This window comes from Xenopus laevis, chromosome 1L, assembly GCF_017654675.1.
Source record: "Xenopus laevis strain J_2021 chromosome 1L, Xenopus_laevis_v10.1, whole genome shotgun sequence".
Classification (NCBI taxonomy): Eukaryota; Metazoa; Chordata; class Amphibia; order Anura; family Pipidae; genus Xenopus; species Xenopus laevis.
The window spans coordinates 109953383-109976282 of NC_054371.1; the positions used below are offsets into that span (position 1 = coordinate 109953383).

Genomic DNA, 22900 nt, shown 5'->3' on the forward strand with positions numbered 1-22900 from the left:
TAGGAAAAAAGAAAAGAATTTTATTTATAAGGCCCAATACATAGTGGCTGATTGCTACAGTTTGATTGAACAAACATCTACAGAAAGTTTAAAGGTTTCTTATAAAATAGTTTTAATGTCTTTCATACAAATATTTGATTAGAGGTAATGGCTTTCTTTAGCTGTTGGTCATATCTGCATTCTGCAATACTGGATCTCTGAAAGGTTATCAAAATATACAGTTTACCACAAAATATACTGTTTCAGCTTTGTACTTTAACAGGAATATAAAAGCTACATTTATTTACAGTTTTGTATACAGAGTGAAATCCACAGTATAGAGAGGCACATCCGCATCCTTGCTTATCAATAAAAGAAAACCAGGGTCTCCGATTGAAGCCTCCGTACATTTTAAGAAGACAGCCAAAGGTTTTACTCACACTGCTCTAGCAGTTTTGTAAACCATGAGCAAATGTACAGGAGGACTGAAGTTGAAAAAACAAAATTAATCTCTGCAGAAATCCTTTACTGACAGAGTTTGTGAGTGGGGTTGGGCAATGAAAATGAAATGATAGCAATATTCAATGCTTACTTTCAAATGTTGCAAAGGCACTTAACACATTGGGCTGGAGCTTTAAGGCTTGTCCAGAATTGGGCCATTGTGTTAGTCGCTGCATCTAGGACATTGTAAATGTTATACCCCTGAGGTAAATAGATTCAACAAGGCAGAGTTTAAGAGATTTGTCAGAAAGCAACATATGATGGGGGGGGGGGGGGGATGCTGTAAAACATTTCAGATCATAATCCAGCAAATAAGTTTGCATTCTTCTCCAACCAAGCCCTTGCTATTTATAAAATATTTCAGGTTGGTCACTCAGGTGATGCTGGGATACATTAGTGCCAAACAATGTACATACATGGTGGTCAGTGATACAGTTCCCCCCCCCCCAACTAATGGAATGACCAGAACAGCACAGACCATTTTCTTTGAAGTGATTTGGTCCCAAATTATACACCCTAGTAGGGTGATGTATTAAGGCATATTTAGGTAAGACTGGAGGCAGTGTGGTGCCCATAGGAAAAGAAAAGCTGCATAAAAAAAAAACAAGCATTGCAATAATCTCTCAAATAGGGGAACATTTAAATTTCAGAACCTTCAGGGCCACATTCATTCAAAGTCAATTTATATTTGCTTTCTGTATCCTGTCAGATACAAACATAGAATATCAAGTCCCATAAAGATATTCAATTGCATAACAACTGCACTGGCACCAAATCCCAATAGCATCCACAAGCTAGCAAACTGGAAAGGAAATATCATCTAGGAACAATGAAAATATATTTGGTCAATATTGTGAAGAAAGTAAATGCCTTCTACAGGAGAAATAAGCAAAGCTTCAGTTAGTGAAGACAAAAAGGTAAAGTGTAAAGCCATTAGATTATACACCTGCAAGTTTGAGATGCATACTCAAGTCTCCAGGGATAAAGACCAAGCTCTTTTCCCAGCAACAACTTGACTATTTGTAGTACTATGTAGTCAAGCCAAATTAAGGCTCTACTTGATCAAGATGGAATATGAAAGTACTCCCTACAATATCTTGGTATATGGTAGACCTGAAAACCCACACTGCACAAGAGCATTGTAAGGGGAATATGAATATTTGGTCCTTAAATAAAGACTTATTATAGAAAGTCTCCTGCATTGGGCGTAGACATACTTGGGACTAATCCTTATTGCCCCACACAAAGAATTTCACCATGTAAAAACAATGTGAATAAAAAAAAAAAGGGGGAAAAAAAAAGCATCGTAAAATAAATCTGGTATGCAAGGACACTTTAGTTGCATTTCTCATCCATAAAGTGACTTTTAACTGGAATGATGGAAGTGAACCCTTGGGAATGGTTTCTGATATCAGAGCTCACTCTCCTCAGGCTTTAAGAGTCCTCCTTTCTCCTCTGCCATGTTCTTTAAATTGTGGATTTGGAAAAGGACACTCGTAGGTGATGATTCTCTCCCATATCATGGTTGTGCAATTCAATCAATGATTCTATAGCTTCTTCAACAGAACCCATTTGGATGAGAGCCATTTTGCGGTCTTTCCTGATTAAAAAAAAAATAATAAAATTGTGATCGTGAAACTGAACACCAAATAGGATATTACTATGTCAAGGAGAAAAAAAACTGCTTACTGGAAGAATTTGAATCCTTTCACAGCGTACCCATTATTTGAAAACAGAATCTTTAGGTCTTCTTCGGATACAGATGGCCTGCACAAAAAAAAATTTCAGCAAGCTTATTGCACATTTAAGAACGCTCAACATCCAGTCACAGGATGTCTAACATGCTACAGAGCAACAGTAACCTTGAGAATTCAACCCTTTACCCAAAAAAAAAAAAAAAAAAAAAAAAAAGACACCCTACCCCCCAGCTCATGCAGAACACCCCCCCGCCTCCCTCCATAGCTACCCTCTGCCTAGGGAAATGCCCTTAATTTTTTTTTTAAATTACCCCTTGGTGCAGATTCAGACATTTGAGTTCAACGCAGCCATCTGGGCATAAATGTCTTCTTCCGGCGCTTCTACAATTTCCGCATGCACAGTTGTCACACTCTGGTAAATGACTCCAACTGCACAAGCACCGTTTCGCTTATCTCTGTCTCAGCTTACTAAAGACCCGGAAGATGGCTGCATTGAATTCTGATGCCAGAACCTGCACCGAGAGAAGTTAGGGCAGCTAGGCTTTTAGGTAAAGGGTAGCATTCTCCTTTTATTCTATAGTATTTATATTCATTAGCAAACCAGAACAAAAAAAAGCTTACGGAATGTTTGAGAGATGCAGTGTGGCTGAAGGAGGGAAGATATTCTGGAAATTTTTAGAGCCTGGTTTCTTAAAGCGGTGAAGGGGAGAGGTACTGTAGTCTTTTGTCAAGCCCTGGTCTTCCTGTCCTTCCCGTGGTAGCTGAACAGTCTGATGCTTTGATACAGTTGTACGGAGGGGCTTTCCATGGAGCCGCTGACCATTCAGATGACTCATTGCTGCATTAAAAAGAAAAAAAAAAAGTAAATGTTTTGACTCAAGAACTTAATCCCCTTTTCAGGCAAAAGTCAAACACCAGTAGACAAAAAAAAAAATTTTTGACATGCAATGTAGAGGTTCTTGACAGATTATGGTCAACCACACACTACCCTCTGGCATTTTAATAAGTTAAATATCAACTCTAGTGTGAAAAGTGCCATACCAAATATAGTAGAATTGGAATACAGCTAGAAACAGTGTTAGGAAACAACAGAATCCCTTAACATGAAAAGAAGATTTCGTGTACTCGGTTAAATCTCTAGTCGCTTGAGGGACACAACTAATAAAAAAAAACTGGCTCCTCCTCCACTGGCTATACCCCCCAGCAGGCAGAGCTTCACTCAGTTTGTAAAAAAGTCATCAGGATTAAAAGAATCCTCTATAACTTAACCTGTAATAGAAACATGTCTGATAGAAAAAGAAGAGCCTCAATCCAGGGCGGGAAGCCCTGTGTCCCTGCAAGCGACTAAAGAGAAAGATTTAACGGTGAGTACACAAAATCTATGTTTCTCTAGGTCTGCTTGGGGGACACAGGGACAATGGGGAAATACCAAAGCTGTCCCATAAATCCCGGGTGTGAGAGTGAGGCTTATGTGGAAACAACCACTGTGGCTTGTAGCACCTTTCTGCCGAAGCGAGTGTCAGAAGCCATAAAGGTATCGAAATGGTAAAATCAGCAAAAAGACCAAAGTCCACGCAGCTGCTTTGCACAGCTGTTCTGCCGAGGCCCGATTTCTGAATGCCCAGGACATACTCATCCCTCTGGTAGAGTGGGCAGTAATCCTAGCTGGAGGCGATTGACCTTGTGCCGTGTAGGCTCGCTGAAGGGCTTGCTAGATCCAACGGGAAATGGCAGATTTAGTGGCAGGTGAATCCTTATGCGGTCCCGAAGGCAGGATGAACAGAGCCTCCGTCTTGCAAATGTCCTTAACTCTATGAAGATAGAATTTTAAAACCCCTTCGGAATCCAGGGAAAGTAGAGCCATCTCCTTGGAAATGGGTGGTATAGGGCAGAAGGAACCATAATTTTTTGATTCCAGTGAGATTCTGAGACCACTTTGGGTAGGAATGAAGGGACGGTTTGAGGAACTGCTCCGTCGTGATGGAAACCAAGAAGGATGGCTTACCGGATAAGGTGTTGAGTTCCAAAACACGCCTTGCTGAGGCAATTGCCAGAGGAAAAGACTGTCTTCCAGGTGAGCCAGGAAGAGACACTGATCCCAGTGGTTCAAAAGGCAAGTGTTGTAATGCTTGCAATACTAAGTTGAGGTCCCAGAGCTGGTGGTTGAATGGGGTGTGCCATGAGCAACCGCCTGCATAAGGTTTTGACATCAGGCAACAGTGCCCGGCGCTTCTGGCATAGTACAGAGAGAGCAGAATCTGAGACTTTAGAGAACCACCCTTGGATAACCCTTCCTGGAGGAACCCTAGGAATATTAGGGACTGAAGACCTTGAATGCACCATTGTTTCGGTTGCACCATTGATGGTAAGTTTACCAGACTATGGTATGTCATGGCTGAAAATGGCTTGCAGGCAGCGCATTTCGTGCATACTATGCTTTGGAAAAAACCTTCTTGAGTCACAATCTGCATCTCAAGAGTCACGCCTACAAATTCAGGTTGGATTGGACGCTGAAATAGAAGATCCGGCAGAGGAAGTAGCATCCATGATTCTGCTACTGACAACTAGGAGGTGGTCTGTGAACCAGGACCGTCGAGGTCACCTTGGTGCTATGAGAATGAGGGATGTCTGCTCAATCTGCAGCCGTCTGATTATCCTTGGGGGGGGGGGATGGCAAATGTGGAAGGGCGTACGTTAAGAGGAATCTGCCAGTTGCCGTGAGATCGTCAACATCTAAGTCTAGAGGATCGCTGTACTGAGCTAGAAGGGCTTCCACTTTTCGATTGTGTCGAATCGCCAGGAGGTACAACTCCAGAATGCCCCACTTCTGTGTTATCTCGTGGAACACTTATTCATTTAGAGACCACGCAGCCAGGTCTGTATGCTTAGAAAGTCAGCTTCCCAGTTGAGGAGAACCGGAATGTATATGGCTGAAAGCATAGTCTGATGGCTGATCAGTTTCCACAATGTCAAGATGTTCCATTGGAGCTCTCGAAAATGGAATAGAACAAATGGCACTGCTTCTATGGTGGAGACCATGACTTCAAGCCCTTTCATGCAAATTTTGAGTGTGTTGTCGTTTTAGCAAAGCAATTTTACTAGCAATCTGAGGTGAAGTGCCTTCTCCTGAAGAAGAGAGATTCTCTGTGTCTGTGTATTGAATGCATGCCTAGAAAACACCATTGATTGGCTTGGTGTGAATGAGGATTTTGTTAGGTTTAGAACCGAACCCAGTTCCCGCAACTTGCGCAGGGAAGTGCCCGAGGCCGATAAGGAGCTGGTGTGAATCAGGCTTCAAATGAAACGAAACTCAAGGTTGTTCCTCTCCACGGAAATCTTTAGTTAAGGGGGAAGAGAATGGAGGTTTTCCAGCTTCATGTCCATGGAGTCCATGAGGGAGGAGGCATCAGCTCTGCCTGCTCTTGGAAAGCCAGGACACTGGAGCATCCACAGATGGTGGTACTGCCAATTTTTCTGAAGCCTCCTTAGGAAAAGGGGTAGAGCCTCAAACCGGCGGTTTCAGCTCTTTCTGCGGCTGTACAGAAACTGCCGCTCTCACTCTCAGACCTGCACTATGTTACCTGCGCATCTGAGAGGAGACTAACACCCATAAGCTGTAGGATAAAATGGTGCAGCGTTGGCGTGCATGAATGCGCTCTTTCCTCTAAGAGAGAGAGAGGGAGCGTGAAGAAGGAGAACCCGCAGTCACAGCAAAACTTACCTTACAGGGGTAGTTTCTCCTCTTGTCTTCCGGCCAGCCTGACCTCCTCCTGTGAAGGAAGGCGATGTGATAATGGCTTGGTGGTCCTGCACAGCACACAAGGACCCTGGAGACAGTTTCCCACGGTGGAGGGTGTCAGCAAGGTTACATTATGCAGTGTAAAGCCCCCAGACATCCCCCTGGTGTCAGATAACTGACCAGAAAAAAAAACAAATATCCTAACCTCCTGAGGACACAACTGAAACCGAGTGAAGCTCTGCCTGCTGGGGCCAGTGGAGTTGTGTCCTATTAGTTGTGTCCTGCCTCCTGGATGTACCAGCTATACACCATTGCCCCTGTGTCTATAGTTCAGTAATTGAGAAATCTTGACAATCTTTACTCTTCATTCACTACAGAAAAGGCTTGCATTTTTCATAAGTTTCTATAAACAAATACCTTCCTGCAGGAAACTCATTTTTTCTATATGCACAGCTATGAGTACAGTAGATACATATTTTTAGTAGAATTTGTGGGGTTTCATTCTGCAGCTTAGTTGGGAAAGTGAATTTAATCAAGACAATGAGATGTGGAAAAAGCACAGCTCTTACCAAGTTGAGCTTGGTTCCCATCTGCCATCTGTACAAGTGCATTTTCTTTCTTGTTAAAGAGTATTTTCACTCTGTGCACATCACCATACACACCTAAAAGAAGATATTTAGCATGAAATATAGCAATAAATGTTTTAATTTCTGCAAACAGTCATCCCACAGTAACCTACACTATGGTTTGGACAGCTATACAGAAGAGGTAAAGCAATGCTTTTTGAAAAATAAAAATTGAGGAACTTATTGCCAAATTTTCCATGAACAACATTGTCCCTAAAGTAAGCTGCCCTCATGCTTTTGAGCCACAAGGGTAACATTCCCTATCAGAGAGAACAGCCATACAGAATAGGTAAAGCAAGGGTAAGTTTTTTTTTTTTAATTTTGAAATCCACTTATTTTGCCAAATTTGCCATGAAATAAATAGTGCCTTTCCTTGCCTTTGTAGATCTGAAAATCCTCAAGTGGCAAAAGCACACATTGTGATCATATTGTTGGACCCTTTTCAAAGAAAATCTGAAATAACATTGTCCGTAAAGTAAACTGCTCATGCTTTTGAGCCACAATGGAAACATTAAGTGAACTGTATACATTGTGTGTAAAATGTATGTCCCAACGAGTGCTGATCAGGAGGTCCATGAAGAACCGCATAGGCAAGCAATATACACATAAAACCACATAACAGAATAAAGGCCAAAATCCTGCCACAGAACAGTTTGGTTTAGTGTCAATATTTAAATTGTTACTATGTTGTACTGGCAGTACTTGGGAGCAAATACCAGTTCTGCTAGCAGTCATTCTATCCCACCTTGAGTTTCAGGAAGTTTCCAAAGGACAATTTCCATTACAGTCTGTGTAGATCACATCAATGCTCATGCAAAAGATATTTAAAAAGGTGCAGTTCTACAATTTAATGTGCAGATTTGCAAATCTGCCATAGAAAGTTATATTAACAGTAAGTTGAGAATGTTACAGCAACTTACCAAATGCACCATTCTTGTAGTGCTGCACCTTTTAAGATTTGCAAAAACCCACCCAACACAAAACTCGCATGCAGGCCCATTCCCCCAAAACATAAAAGTAAAACAAATGAAAAAGTAATAAGTGTGAAAAACATACCGAAAAGAATAAAGAGGCATTGGGGTGTAACTCTCTTTAGAGAACAGCAGAGCAAGGCAGCGGAGGGACAGGGGTAGAGAAAAGGAGCCGGAGGGGGGAGAGCACAGCTTGCAGAAATGGTCCACGAGGAAGGTGTCACCGGAGGAGTGGTAGCAGTTGACGGATGATATTCAAGGTGGTTAATATTTTTGAAGGATAGGTTGGATCCGGACAGCAGGGTGTTTGGGTTGTTGTGTTTTTTTTTTATTTTTTGGAAGGGATAGTTTATGTTTTGGATTTGTTCAAGCACAACGGGAAGCAGAAGATGCCGTGCAGTCAGTTGGCAAAGAAATTCCGGATCAATGGAATAACAAAAAGGGAGGGAATGGGAAGGAAAAGAAAGTAGCAAAAACAGGTCAGTAAATATATAAAGGACTATAGAGACCATAAGTTTAAAAGGTTTAAGCTTTTCAAGTTTAATTTTAAAGACGGTAACTAAGTTGTAATTTGGTGAAACAGGAAATGAAATGGAAACAAATAAGACAAGTATGGTAAACAGGAAAATGTATATTGAGTCAGTTAAAAGGCCACAGAACCAAGATTTCTAGAGGTTTTATAAACTTCAAAATACTTCCAAGATCTGCCAGAATGGAAGTTATTGTTCAGGATACAACATTATAGTAGGGTAAATCAGTGCTTCTGTAAACTACTGGCTAAGCAGGGCCTAACTAAGTGGAGTTTGAACATTAAAATTCAAAATACCTCCATTTGATTTTTAAGAGCTGAAGTTAACATGTAAATATGAACAATTTCCCTGGAATGATTATTTTATGGAGACACAAAAAATCTTTATACTTCTATAACTCTATAGGAAGCAATGCCAGCTCAAATGGACTACTATACACTTAATACACACCCTCATACATTGTTTTAGATCTATACAAAGCTTGGGGAATTTATGCTGGTATGGTGTTTTTATTCCCCCTGGGCTGCTAGGTGAGCTAGTCCTGCAAGGACATACCATAGCTAGTATGCACGAGATAATGAAGGTTGCAGACATAGGTTGAGTTCTCAGGCAGTGCCAGAAGAATGAAATATACCAATCCCCAATACTCTTTCTTTTCAAGGTTAAACACTGCCTAGAACATGTAACTGTCAAAATTGGTATCGATGAGCACAAATTGTAACAGTAACAAAAATGTTATGCATAGAAAGAAACATTACTTATACAATGGATTTCTTTCAACAAGTACAAAGGGAAAACTCGATAGCAGCCCAGATTAGACTACAGCACGTTTCTTTTACGGTCTTTGATCTTGAGCACCATCATTTCTATCTAACCAGACCCAAGTAACTTCATGTTTTGCTGGCTCATTTAGCTAAAGTCTTCATGCAACATTACTAGCATTCAAATAATTTACTTAAAAGACAAGAAAAGTCAGGAAAACATATTAGGGTTAGGAAGGTATGGTAAGGGGTCAATAGGGCTTAGCAGGCCAACTATTAAGATTAAAGGCATACTAAAGGATACACAGCCTGTATAGTAAGCCAGTTTAAGCGGTACAACATAGGAACCACACTGTCATTTACATTTCAGATATTTTGCCAATTACATTGAGGGTTTGGCCAAAACTAAAATAGGTCAGTGCATCAATGATAAATACTAACTACCAGCCAGGCATCCAGGACCATGAAGCACCACAAGATATGTGCAGATAATTTTCATAGACGCCACAAGAAATGTACTCAGTCCAAATAAGTATGTTTGAAGTGGGTAAAAATGGTTAATTGTATCCACCATAAAGGGATCCTGTCATCGGTATACTTTTTTTTTCAAAACGCATTAGTTAATAGTGCTACTCTAGCAGAATTCTGCACTGAAATCCATTTCTCAAAACTCTTATATTCAATTTTGAAATCTGACATGGGGCTAGACATTGTCAATTTCCCAGCTGCCCCTGGTTATGTGACTTGTGCCTGCACTTTAGGAGAGAAATGCTTTCTGGCAGGCTGCTGTTTTTCCTTCTCAATGTAACTGAATGTATCTCAGTGGGACATGGGTTTTTACTATTGAGTGTTTTTCTTAGATCTACCAGGCAGCTGTTATCTTGTGTTAGGGAGCTGGTTACCTTCCCATTGTTCTTTTGTTTGGCTGCAGGGGGGGGGGGGAAGGGGGGGGGGCGATATCACTCCGACTTACAGTACAGCAGTAGAGAGTGATTGAAGTTTATCAGAGCACAAGTAACATGACTTGGGGCAGCTGGGAAACTGACAATATGTCTAGCCCCATGTCAGATTTAAAAATTGAATATAAAAATAAAAATCTGTTTGCTCTTTTGAGAAATGGATTTCAGTGCAGAATTCTTCTGGAGCAGCACTATTAACAGATTAATTTTGAAAAAAAATTTTTTTCCCATGACAGTATCCCTTTAATTTGAAAATGTTGTATAGTTTGCAATTTTGCCAAGAAGCCAACTAAAAGGAGAAAATTATTAAAACCAGTATGAGAAAGAATTCCACTAACCTCTGGATTTAAGTTGCTAACTAGCAGGACTGAGTTTCCAGGGATGCCAAGTCCATGAATACCAAGTCGGCCTGCTGCGGCTGCTGCAGCAGCAGCTGCTGATGGTAGAGTCAGAGGAGCTAAACCATGGACACCTAAAGCATAAGTATTTGTACAATTAATGTTGAACAAGGAGGGGTCTATAGAGGCCTTTAGCAGTTGGCCTGCAAATCCAGTAAACAAACATTACCTTGAGGAATTGCAAAGGCTGGATGAAATCCAGCACCAGCATAAGGATTGGCAGAAATAAGCCCTGGAGCTCCTTAAATTGAAGAACACATAATTAGCATTACTCCATAAGAGATCCCATGTCAGGACAAGTTGCAGGAAAGGATTTTAAAGGAAGTTAAGTTCCAATATTTACACAAACAAAATGCCTTAAAATGGGTGGTTGACTTTTAAGTTAACTTGACTATGTCTTAGAATGGCCAATTCTAAGCAAGTTTTCAATTAGCCTTCATTTTTTGAGTTTTAATTTGCCTTCACTCTTTCCCAACTTTGAAATGGGGGTCACTGACCCCATTTATAAAGACAAAGGCTACAAATACATTGTTATTGCTACTTTATCACGCATCTCTCTATTCAGGCCTCTCCTGTTCTTATTCAAGTCTGTGCATGGTTGCTAGAATTTGTACCCTAGCAACCAGACTGTTGAAATTGCAAGCCAGAGTGCTGCCCATTTTTTTTTTTATTATTTTGAGCTATATCTTTTTATTCAGCAGCTTTTCTGTTTGCAATTTCAGCAGTCTGGTTGCTAGGGTCCCAACCCATGCATTGATTAAAATAAGACATTGAAATATGACTAGAGGGCCTGAATAGAAAGCAGAGTAAACAAAAATAAACAACGAATGCACATTTCAAATTGCTCCGAGAAGCCCGAGAAAGTTCACATTACTTTGGGGGGTTAGATCTCCTTTAATACATCAAAACTCTACATGGTTGCAGGTTTAAATTGAAACACAATATAAGTACCTTTAGTAACATTTTTATAGTGCCAAGAATTTTTTCACAAATACACAAAGTAAATAAAAAAAACAAACACTTTTACTGCGGTAAAAGGCAAACCACTATATCACCGATTCTAGACTCCCATTCATTAACAGTGGATAGCTAGAACTCCACTGAAAGCCTTTTAGAAAAGATGTTAAAGTTGTTTTTAGTCAAGGGTCAGTAAAACCCATTATCCAACAAATAAACACTGGACAATTTAAAGTTTTAGTGCTTACCAAAGGCTGCAATGGTCTGATCCAGAGAAGGTTGTCCATCTCCAGATGGTAGGTCAGGACGGGTGTAGTCCCGACTCTTGTCATTATTGTACTTTACATTAAGGCTGGTCAGTTTTGAGAAGTCAATGCGAAGGGTACAGCAGGCATTATAAATGTTTTGCCCATCTAGAGACTAAAATTTAAAACAAAATCAGTTTAATATTTATTTCCTAAAATGCAAATAAGTGCTTAATATTTGTATGAAGCCTAAGCCAATCTATACTAATGAGCATACCGTTAGACAGTTGTGTAAGCAGCCAAAAGCCTGAAGTTATATTACCATAATAAGCAGATAAAAACCAAATAAGCACAAACCATATGGATTGTAAATGAATACACAGGGCAAAAATAGAACTTACTAGTTTAGCATGCTGGGCACTCACTGGATCGCCATACTGCAGAAGTGCCTGAAACTGATTGTTCTTTGTGAAAGTGATTATTTTCAGCACCGTTCCAAATTTTGAGAAGATCTGGACAAACATAGAACAAATTCTGACTGTCCAATAAAATTTGTTTTACTGGGAACATTTTTGCAGTTGAAGCAAATTAAAATATTGGAAATGTATAAATTGCTTGAAGGAACTATTTTAACTAGTTTTTGACATGCTCACCTGCTGAAGAACATCAAGTGTGACAGGGTAGAAGAGATTTTCTACTATAATCCTAAGAACAGGGCTCTGTCCTGACATTGCGATGCCCACATCCACTGCAGCAGCAGAAGCAGAAAGAGCAGTGGTGCCAGACACTACAGAATTCACTGCCTGCAGTGCTGCTTGAGCTCTCTAAAAAGAAAATGTATTTTATGAGAGTAATTACAAAAACCCAGACACCATCCCACCCCAGACACTACAGAATTCACTGCCTGCAGTGCTGCTTGAGCTCTCTAAAAAGAAAATGTATTTTATGAGAGTAATTACAAAAACCCAGACACCATCCCACCTCAGACAACACATTAGAAGAAAAAAACACAAATAGTTAGTCTAGCTGATACAGGGCATTTTGATTGATATTTACAGCTTGGTTGGGAGAGTTGTCCGTCTTCAGTTCTTTGTGGTTGGAGTACTGGATGTAAATGGGCTGGCTTCGAAGAACTGGTGCAACATTGGTGTAATAGCTAATCATGGTGTTGGCAGCTTCCTCAGTGCTCATTTCAAGGAAGGCCTATAGAAAAAAAAATACTGTATTTAAGCTTAGAAATGCTTGAATAGCCAACATCTATGAAACGGCTTTATACATAAATTATTCTGCACAGTGAGTGTTACTCAACAGCAAGACCTTTTCAACAAACCAGTACAAGTCAAGGCATGAAATTCTATGACTCTCCTATGTACTTTGTTTAATTGACTGCGGCGCAGAGTGGATAGATCAATTTAATTTCATGGACTTGCCTACTGATCCATATAAAATTAAGTTTGTGCAGTTTTGGATTGGACAGTAACCCCATGATACAGAGCAATGCAATACCCGTTACATATCTTTTAATTTTGGCATCTTTAATCTTGCTACAGCAAAAAAGATATGTTATATAATGTACTGACAGACTGCAAGATGCTATAAAACTCAAGAGGAAAACCTCTTTAAATGCAGTAAATTATCTGGGCTAACAGGAGAAAAAGATAGAGGCACTTAGTTTTATTCAGCATAAAGAAAACCAAAACATCAAACCAAACATAAGCATTATATTTCAGGTAGCAATTTAAGAGTCATTGGACAGCTTAATATGCAACCAGAGGGCACTGTTTAAATGCCCTTCAATTACCCTACATCTACACTTAACAGAATAAGGGGGGGTATGTTCAATGTCTTGCAACCAACTGCATAGCTGTTTAGTTCCCCTTGGGAGAGCTAGCATAGCTTTGTACGGTCTTCTTTCATTGAAAGTTAACATACCTGGTTTTTGCCTTTCAGCATCAAAATGTTGGTAACTTTTCCAAACGGCAGCCCAAGAGAGATCACTTCTGCCTCAGTTACGTCGCCTGGAAGCTTACGAAGATGGATCACTCTAGAGCCAACTGCTACACTTCTGCCATCTCCTTTAAATTTTTTGCTGTCATTACCATTAGCTATAAAAGAAAATATATACATGATACTGGAACACTAAAAATATATTTTTTCAATACAGTACTTTAATGTTTCACATTAAGAGAGACTGATGAGCAGGTGGTGATGTTACAAAAGTCATTAGAAGTATAAAAAACTTTGAAGATTCAAAGATATTAAAGGGGTTGTTCAACTTCCAACACTTTCAATTCAGTTTTCATATTGTTCCCCAGAAATAAAGACTTTCAATTACTTTCCATCATTTATCTTTCACCATTTTTACCAAAATCTAAGTGTAACGTTGATGTCCCAGTTTCTTGAAGTTTGAGTCTGGCAACTCAGTAATTCAGGTTCAGATTCTAAAAGGTTACAAAATTGCAACACTGAGTTGATCCATTTCTCAGCAGCATCTCTGGAGTATTAGCAACTATTGTATCAATTCAGTTGCCTTTAATGAAACTCAGGGACTCTGCTCAGGAGGGACAAACAAGAAATGCATCAACTAAATGTATCAATTTAGAACAGTTTACATGGTTTGTGTATCGCTTCGCAGAGCTGCTAAATTTAGGAGGTGAAAATGACACTTTACACTTCAATATTAGAAAAATGGTCACACATAGAAAGTCATTGGAAAAGGTTAAACCTTTATAAATCTGCCCCTTAAATTTCTGGGCATCTGAAAACAACTAGGTGTTTGAAGTTGGACAGCCCCTTTAAGAGAGATGTCCAAGTCTGTTTGCAATTAACCATTTGCTTACAATTCCTTAAATGTTTTAATCACACACCACAGAAACGAGAAAATTATTCTAAGCAAGTGCATTCTCCATTATTTTTAGAACACGTGAATGAAAGTATAAAGCAGTTCAAAGGGACATCGAACCCTACTACGAAAGGCACAGTAACTAAACTTTAAAAAAAAAAAAAAAATTATAAAAAGAAAACGTACACCCATAAAGGTTTTCACCTGCTGCAGCGTTGCTCATGATAAAGGGTCCGTTAGTAACACAAGAGAAAAGTTCGTCAGATCCCCGCTGGAAGAGGAGAAAAACATTACATTAGAGGTATTTACATTTATAATCACACGCAGAGTTTCTTTTTCCGAAGTTGCCTCCCGAGGAAACTTCGGGCGACTTCAGAAAACTAAGGCAGCGTGTAATTAGCGCCGGCGTTTTTTTTTTATTTTAGCTGGCATAGAGTGAGGGAAGGCGTTTTGGGAGATTGGTCGCCACAAAGATGAGGCGATTAGTGGCCAGACGTCCAAATCTCCCCAAAATGCCCAGTGTGGCCTTACCCTCAAGGTAGGTCAGGAGTTGCTAGTAGATTACTGTGCCTTTGCATTGGTCACAAATAATTGAGATTGCTGATCTGTGCTCTTAATCCGTTTTAAAACAATTTCAGGCATTTTCAGTCCACATTTTTGGGCTAAGTGGCTAAAACACTGCATATTTACCTTTTTTGCCATTTACTTTTGAGATCATTCAGATGTTTCACTTGGTCCATTTCATGGAAGTACTGTCAGATTTCAAAATTTAATATAAAAAAAATCTGTTTGCTTTTTTGAGAAATGGATTTAAGTGTAGAATTCTGCTGGAGCAGCACTATTAACTGATTCAGTTTGAAAAAAATTTTTTTCCCATGACAGTATCCCTTTAAGACAACTGCTGTAAGCAATATCAAATGTCAGTATGTATAAAGTATCAAGGCTTCATTAAACCACGTGGAAACATGCAATCATTTTACATTCAGTGAAGAAACAATGAAAGAACTTGACTAAGACTAGTGTTGCACAATGTCAGTAAGTCATGTGCTTGAGTGATTCCCTCATAAATTATTAACAGCTAGTATGCGGTTACCATAGAATTATTTCAATACAAATAGCCACCTGTTCACGTTAAGAGCTGCATTGGAAATATTCAGGAAAGTACAATTCAAAATTACTATGTTAGAAAACTATCCTTACAATTTGGCAAAAAAGCTAAACCAATATAGCTCAACCAAAACTGGTAAGAAAGTATGCACTTTAACAGGCATACTTCCTTAGATTGATAGTGCCTTGGAAATGAAAAAGCAAGGATTTGTCCAGGCCTGCAAATAAATTCTTATAAGCACTTCCCCATTCACTGCAATTTCATGGTCCTATACTGGCCTCTAAATGAGGCAGGCTGATGCTCAACATGCTATATGACCTTTGATTTGTTTGCTTAAGAAAAAAAAAACAAAAAAAACACTGCTATGGGAACACCTAAAATAACAAACGCAAACCTAAAGCTATGAATACAGGGTGGGGCAATGAGTAAACTAATGAACATTCCACAGCTTTTGAAGCCCTAAGTTAAAGGAACACAGCCTGTACCTTACTAAACCCTCCTCCTAAGCCTACTGACTTACCCTTCTACCCAAAACCTGTGCATTTCAACTATAAACAAGGCATCTTAACCAAGATGGTAACTTGGTCACTGGGTAAACAGATGTTAATCTATACATCATTGGAACTGTGGCTGGTTTTGCATTTGGACATGTAGGAACTTGCCAACCGAGTCAGCGGATATAACCTTATAACTCAGAAAAGCTCCTCAAAGGGTTTGACATGCTATGGCAAGTGCAGGCACATATGTTTCCCATTTGAGCGCTGCAGCAGTCAAACACGGTGTGCCATAAGCATTACAGATTTTAAATGTTTTAGAACACAGGTATGGGACCTGTTCAGAATATTTGGAAACTGGAGTTCTTTCTGTAATTTGGATAGGTATACCTTAAGTCTACTAAAAAAATTATTAAGTATTAATTATATTGGTTGGAATCCAGTACAAGGAACGGTTTTATTGGAGAAAAGGGAAATCATTTTTACAGATTAGAATTTTTTGGGTATAATGAAGTGTATGGAAGATAATGGGGTTTCCGGATAACAGATTTCATATCTAAAGTCCTTTAAAGAGAACGTTAGGGACACTTCCATGAATGTTATGCTATTTGTCACCCTAACGTAGCAAAAATCAAACAAGCATTTTTGCCCGTACAGGCTATGGGACAGTTTATGTAAAAATGATGCTATGCACCTGCCACCATTCCATAATCTATTGGAGAAATATGCCTACGGCTTTAGAATTTGAACAGAGATCTGTGTTATGGTTGCATTTGTGCTCAATATGAAAAGGGGCGACAGGATGTGTTTTTTACTACTTCGTTTTTTTGCCTGCTTACAGCAACAGTCAGGGCACCCTGTATAAAGCTAGCCCCCAAACCCTTCCAACATTCCCCTAGGAATGCCAGGGCTGCATTTTGGGAAAACCAACTAAATATTTAAGCAATCTTGCATCTCAAACAACAAAGCTTACCTTTGTGCCAACTGTTATATCTTGAACAATTCTGTAAAGAGAAAAACATGTTTTGAATTGTGTTAGTGAATAAAACAAATAAAAGTGTAGTATGCCATAAAAAGTTCAAACAAGCATTAATCAGTACTAAAGAATTTAACTACATAAGGTATTTGGCACACCAGGCAATCTGACCACTGCAAGATACTCAGGGAGAATCAGAGATCAAATCTTGATTCCCACCTATCAATCTTTTGGGAAGCCAGAAGTTAGGTAAACAAGGAAAACAAAATATAAGAATATGTACCAGTTGCAGTGGCAAATTTGCAGTTTCCCATATTGCCTACTGTGCAACTGGTACAGTTACACTTAAGTTGTACAGTTAACAAATGTTAAAAGTTACAATATTGTGCTCAGTAGTAGATGTTTAATGTCCACCTCAGTATAGGTATCCATCTCATTTAGAATGACTGGGACTTGGGGTTTTACAGATAAAGGCTCATTCCATAGTTGATTATACATTAAGTATCAAAAAAATTCAACATCACAAACCCAATAGCATTGTTTTGCTGCCAATATGGCTTAAAGTTAAAGGTTCTGTTTTATTAGAGAAAGGGAAATATGTAAAAAGTATTTTGTAAACATAATACTTCCATTACCCAATACGAGTCACATTAAAAATTGCTAAGATTCACCAGGATTAACCTGATTTCTTACTTTTCAGAAACGCCACAAACAGCATTGCCTGCTGTCACTATCTTACTACCCCCCTTCGATGCTGCAACCCAAGACACCTTTTTGCAAGCAGATCATCCTCCCTCCCAGTATAGTTGTGAAACTTGCCCTACAGAATGACTTATTTGCAAACAGTGAGGGGGAAGTCAAGCAGTTCTATTCAGACAACTGCATGTTTGCCAACCAATTGAGTGTGCATGTCCAGTGGCAATCTGACTGTCTAAAAGGAGGAGGGGCTGATGTCACCCGTGGACTTTGAAGAGCTCATTTTGGAGCACCTGGAAGGTAGGAAAAGCAGCATTGCAAACTTTTCACATTGTCCTTCCTACTAGAGGACAGGTTACTAGGGTTTTGTTGTCCTTTAAAGACTAGCCTACTTGACTAGAAATATTATGGTCTGCCATGGAAGCCTGCAAACAAAGCATCTGCAACAATTTTGCAAAAGTCACCAGTCTGGAAAATTCTTTAAATATAACCGGGAACTATTTTTCTTTAATATTCAAGAGCAGTATCTTGAATAAAAAAAAAAAAAAAACAGAAAATCTTTCTGTACTTCAGTAGAGTCAGTGGCCTCAGGCAGGAAGTGGTTGACAAAGTTACCATCGCAGACAAAGAACAAAAAGGAAAGGCCATAAAACTACCACTACCATTCATAATATATAAAATACAATTCAAGCATTTTAGCCGCCTAACATCAGAGCCAAAATAATGAATATTTTTAGAATTATAAAGTGAGCGTTTCTAGAGAAAGCCACACATACTGCAGGCTGGTTACTTTAGACAAGAGGATAAGTGAATATTTAAAGCAATGTCTCCATGCAATAGCCAATAAAATTAGTATCAGCGTTTGTTTTCTCTGCTCACTACTGAAACAAGCAGCAGAAACTAGCTTTGAATAAGAACTGGCACGATATGCTGTTGAAGCAGAATCAGAAAAAAAGAGAAGGGGTAGAAGAGAACTGACTAGGTATGTTATAGAATAAGAAAATGGGAATATAGTTTGCAGTACCTTTTTAATCAAGGAAACAGGTTTTACTGGATTCAGTATTAAAGGGTTGTTTACCTTTGAGTTAACTTTTAGTATGAAGTAGGGAGAGATATTCTGAGTTTTTTTTTTATTATTTGTGGTTTGAGTTTAGCTTTTTATTCAGCAGCTCTCCAGTTTGCAGTGTCAGCAATCCGGTTGCTAGGATCAAAATTACCCCTAGCAACCATGCGTTGATTTGAATGAGAATATGTAACAGTGGAGGGTCGGAACAGAAAGACGAGTAATAAAAAGCAATAACATAAGTGTGCAGCTTCAGAGAGTATTTGTTTTTAGAGGGGGTCAGTGACCCCCTTTTTGAAAGCTAGAAAGTCAGGAGAAGGCAAATAATTCATAAACTATAAAAAAATAAATAGATAATGAAGACTAATTGAAACGTTGCTTAGAATCAGCCATTCTATAACATACTAAAAGTTAACCACCTTTAATGATGCTGCAAGGTAGCCAGCCTAGGTTGCTTTATTTTGTTGCTTCACTTTTCTTTATATTCACAGACAGGTTCATGCCATGGTTTGTTTTAATCGCAGTCAAGCCAAGAACGCTTAAGTACCCAAACAGACAAAGTACAGGAATGTGAATGCAACAAAGAGTCATCCAACATTAAAGAATTAGGCACCAGCTACTGAGCTCCAACTAGGGTTGCCAACTGGCTGGTATTTTACAGGCCTGGCCGGTAAAACTAATGGCTAATCCTAATGTTATTAATAGGGATATATATATATATATATATATATATATATATATATATATATATATATATATATATATATATATATATATATATATATATATATATATATATATATATATATATATATATATATATATATATATATATATAGGAAGGCCAGTATTTTTTTCCAGAAAAGGTGGCAACCCTAGTTCCAACAGACTCCTAATTGCACAGGGTATTGTTGTGCTATGGGTTAATAGACCCAGGCTCTACAAGTGATGGCCTTATATAAGTAGGGTTGTCACCTGGCAAGTAAAAATGATTGCGGATCCGGATATTGTGCATATAAATATATAGGAAGGCAGCTATTTTTTTTCCGGAAAAGGTGGCCATTGTAGCTATAAGCCAGTCACCCCTGTTTTTAAAGCAAAAATGTGACTGACGACTAATTACTTTTGTGCATATATGCAATTACTTGAGGTTTCAGTTAAGGCGAGAAGCATATAAGCACATATAACCTTTGTGCCAAAGTTTTTATTCCCCTTAATGATCAGTCACAAGTTCCACATTCAATAGGCCTACATTTAAACGTAATTCTAACAAAACCAAAAGACACAGGCCACGTATGCAAAGCAAGATGGAAGTTAAAGGCAGGGCAGCACTCCCTCTCTCGCATGGTCCAAGGGCACAGTGAAAATCTTTAGTCAGCAGTGAGGTTAGCTAGCGCTACTCAGGAAACTGGGCCAATAAAACTAGTAACTAGGAGTGGCAAGAGCAGAAATACTATTGGGGGAGGGGGACTTGTAATTCCCAACAATCGAGAGGCAACCAGGAAGTCATGGAGACGGAAAGTCTTGGAACTGGACGATCTGGAACATAACTCACTGCGCCACGTGTGGCACGGGGTGGTCACAAAAACAGCAGCCTCACAAGTTTAACCCCCAAGTCACAGAACGACGGTCACATGGTGCCTATTGTACCTCATGCAGAAAAGCATTTGCACTCCGAACTGCAATAAATAGCAGCCCTTTAGCGAATGCCGCCCCACCCAGTGCCACCTAAAGAGGAAGCCCCCCCCCCCGATTAGTGGTCGTTTCAACATGAGCAAAAAAGTACAAAAACTCCAACAAGTAGCGGAGAACTATACCCAGTAACCCCATACAAGTGTAAAAGTTGGACAAAGGATTACAATGAAAAATCCACAGCCTACAACGTCGGACCTACTCCTCCGCTGCAGACAGTACGAGTTTCCCACGCCCCCAAATTCTAAGTCGGCCAGGTATGATTAACAATATGCTCTGTGCAAACCATAGTACAGTCAACTTTGCTTATAGGGGTTTATTTTTACCCACTTCCACTTACCCTTCCATGGCACACTAAACAACCACCCAGCTCGTAGAGGAGGCGCCGTAATAACCGTATGCAACTAGGCGACCGCCTCATATAGACTCACAAAATGGCGGCCGGGCTGATGACGCAGGGCTAACCCCCTCCCATTGGATAAGGAAGGTGTCTCTCTAGGTCGTAAGCGAAGCTTGTCAGACTGGTTTCTGGCTCCTCTGTTCCCGCCAAGCTCGAGGGAAGGAGGTGCGTCACTGAAAAAAAAGGATGTACCCATTCATAGTCGTTTCCATATCCACTGTTGTCTTTCTATCGTCCTCGGTGTCACCTGGAAACTGGCACGCCATTAACCTGGATTCTTTTTGCACAAACTTCCAAGATAAAGCGTGAATTTTGCGTCTCCCTCTTGTTCTCTGTAAATAACAATAGGCGGATATTGTGTCTGTGGTGGATATCTGATTCACTATGTGTCTTCTTTTTTTTTATATAAAACAACCAAACAACCAAAGCTCTCAACAAGATAGTAAACACAAAATGCTAGGCTTATACCAGAACTCATGTGTCTGATAACTTTACAGCCTGCCACCAAAAGAACAGGTGGGGTGGAAGGCTGGAGAACTAAAGTGGAACCTCAATTTTACATTGTTGTTCTCTGGTCCCACCTATGTATTATGCATGATACATTTCCCTGATTTTACATTTTCCTGGAATTTACACCTTTTATTGTGGTCTATTGTGGTAAAATGAGGGTTCTACTGTATTATCCTTTTTACCAATTAGGGCCCAGACTGGCGATCTGAGGATTTTGGCAAATGTTGTAGGTGCATTGCATACAACAATTTATGGGTTTCATTCAGGCCATGGTAAGCCAGGACATGTCTTCATTGCTGTCTTATAGCAGAGGATTTCAAGATATATATGTACAGTAGAACCCCCCATTTTATGTTTTTCAGGGGACCAGAAAAAAATGGTGTAAAAATGTAAATTCAGGGAAATGTATTATGTATAATATATAGGTGGGACCACAAAACAACAATGTAAAATGAGGGAAAACTTAAAATTAGGGGTTGTAAAATGGGTGTTCTACTTTAGTTTATAGGGATTCCCAATATTCATCAATGAAAACATTTGGACCAATACCAAACTGAATCCCATTCCCAACCCTAATTTGCATGTGCATCCCAAGAAATTGCATCACCTGAAAAGTAACATCACTTTTAGTTGTTAAGTGCCCGCAAACCCTGCCTTCTAGGGGGGGGGGGGGCAATGGTTGTATACTTGAAACCAGGCAAAGACAAGCATGAATTTTAATCTAAGCAGGTCTGGACTGGGATCCAAAATCGGCCCTGGTATTTGAAGCAGGCAGAGCCCACCAAATAGTGACTGTCTATGGCATCTTGCACCAGCCCCTCTGGTACCTGCAAGAATTCACAGATTGACAGTCCAGGCCTGGATCTAAGGATGTCACTGGGGCAGGGACCAATGTGAATAGTGGACAGTCGCTGCTTAGATGCATACCTCCCAACATTTTGGAAATAAAAAGAGGGACAAAAAAGTTGACGTGCAAAATATTTTGACCATGCCCGTTTTGTGGCCACACCACCTAATTACCATGTTCATTTTACAAGATTTGGCAGGTTATGAAAGTTTGAACATATTTCTGTGTTTTTTTTTCAGTTATTACAGTTTTGCTAATGAAGGTGAATTGCCCTTTAAGCTGTGAATCTAACTTTTCCCAAGGAACCTGTTATCTTATATTGTTACAATTACTTATTTGCTTATCTCAAAATAGTTACAAAAGTATCTTATCTGCTGATGTGGCTGTTCTGGGCTCTCTGCTAAAAGCCAATTAATTCTGAAATTCTGTTTCTTTTTCTGGCTGTTCATTGCAGAGAAAATTTGACTTTCCAGTACAAACGAGGGACTGCGGGTTGAGCTGTCAAATTTCAAATAAAGGATGATACTCTCTTCTACAATGAATTGTAAGGTGTTTTCAATTATTGCATCATAGTCTTGCTAGATTTAAACAGTGAATTTCTGGTAAGTGCTGCTGTCAGACCTAACAGAAAGCCCTTATTGTGTGATAATAAAGTAAATCCTGTGACTGTATTCATTTTGCATATGACTGCCATACAGAGGATAAAGTGGTCATCCTAGATGTGCAACAGTGTGAGCCATGTATACTGCAGTGTAGTCCGTATTGTCATAGGTCATTAGCGTTAACATACAAGTATGGAATCAGAATGCTTGTGACCTGGAGTTTTCCACATAAAGGATTACGGATGCACAGAAACCACTATTTTGGATTTGGCCAAATCCCTGAATCCTTCATGAAAGATTCGGCCAA

At 39.5% G+C, this 22900-nt stretch overlaps 1 protein-coding gene and 1 long non-coding RNA gene across 5 annotated transcripts; one reads left to right on the plus strand and one right to left on the minus strand.

Moving 5' to 3' along the window:
* ptbp1.L (polypyrimidine tract binding protein 1 L homeolog) lies at window positions 1–20702 on the minus strand. 4 transcript variants are annotated; one of them, XM_018243051.2, is made up of 15 exons: window positions 20575–20702; window positions 16781–16811; window positions 14410–14476; window positions 13296–13468; window positions 12420–12566; window positions 12017–12187; window positions 11765–11875; window positions 11367–11538; window positions 10331–10402; window positions 10102–10235; window positions 7599–7632; window positions 6486–6578; window positions 2799–3015; window positions 2170–2247; window positions 1–2080 (listed from the first exon to the last, which is right to left on the minus strand). In XM_018243051.2, exons 1-15 carry the CDS (start codon window positions 20580–20582, stop codon window positions 1948–1950), a joined length of 1641 nt encoding a protein of 546 aa, XP_018098540.1. In that variant the 5' UTR covers window positions 20583–20702; the 3' UTR covers window positions 1–1947.
* LOC108712593 lies at window positions 19802–22529 on the plus strand. The gene is made up of 2 exons (XR_001935009.2): window positions 19802–20491; window positions 22446–22529. It is a non-coding gene; the product is annotated as an uncharacterized LOC108712593 (long non-coding RNA).
* The last annotated feature ends 371 nt before the right edge of the window (window positions 22530–22900 follow it).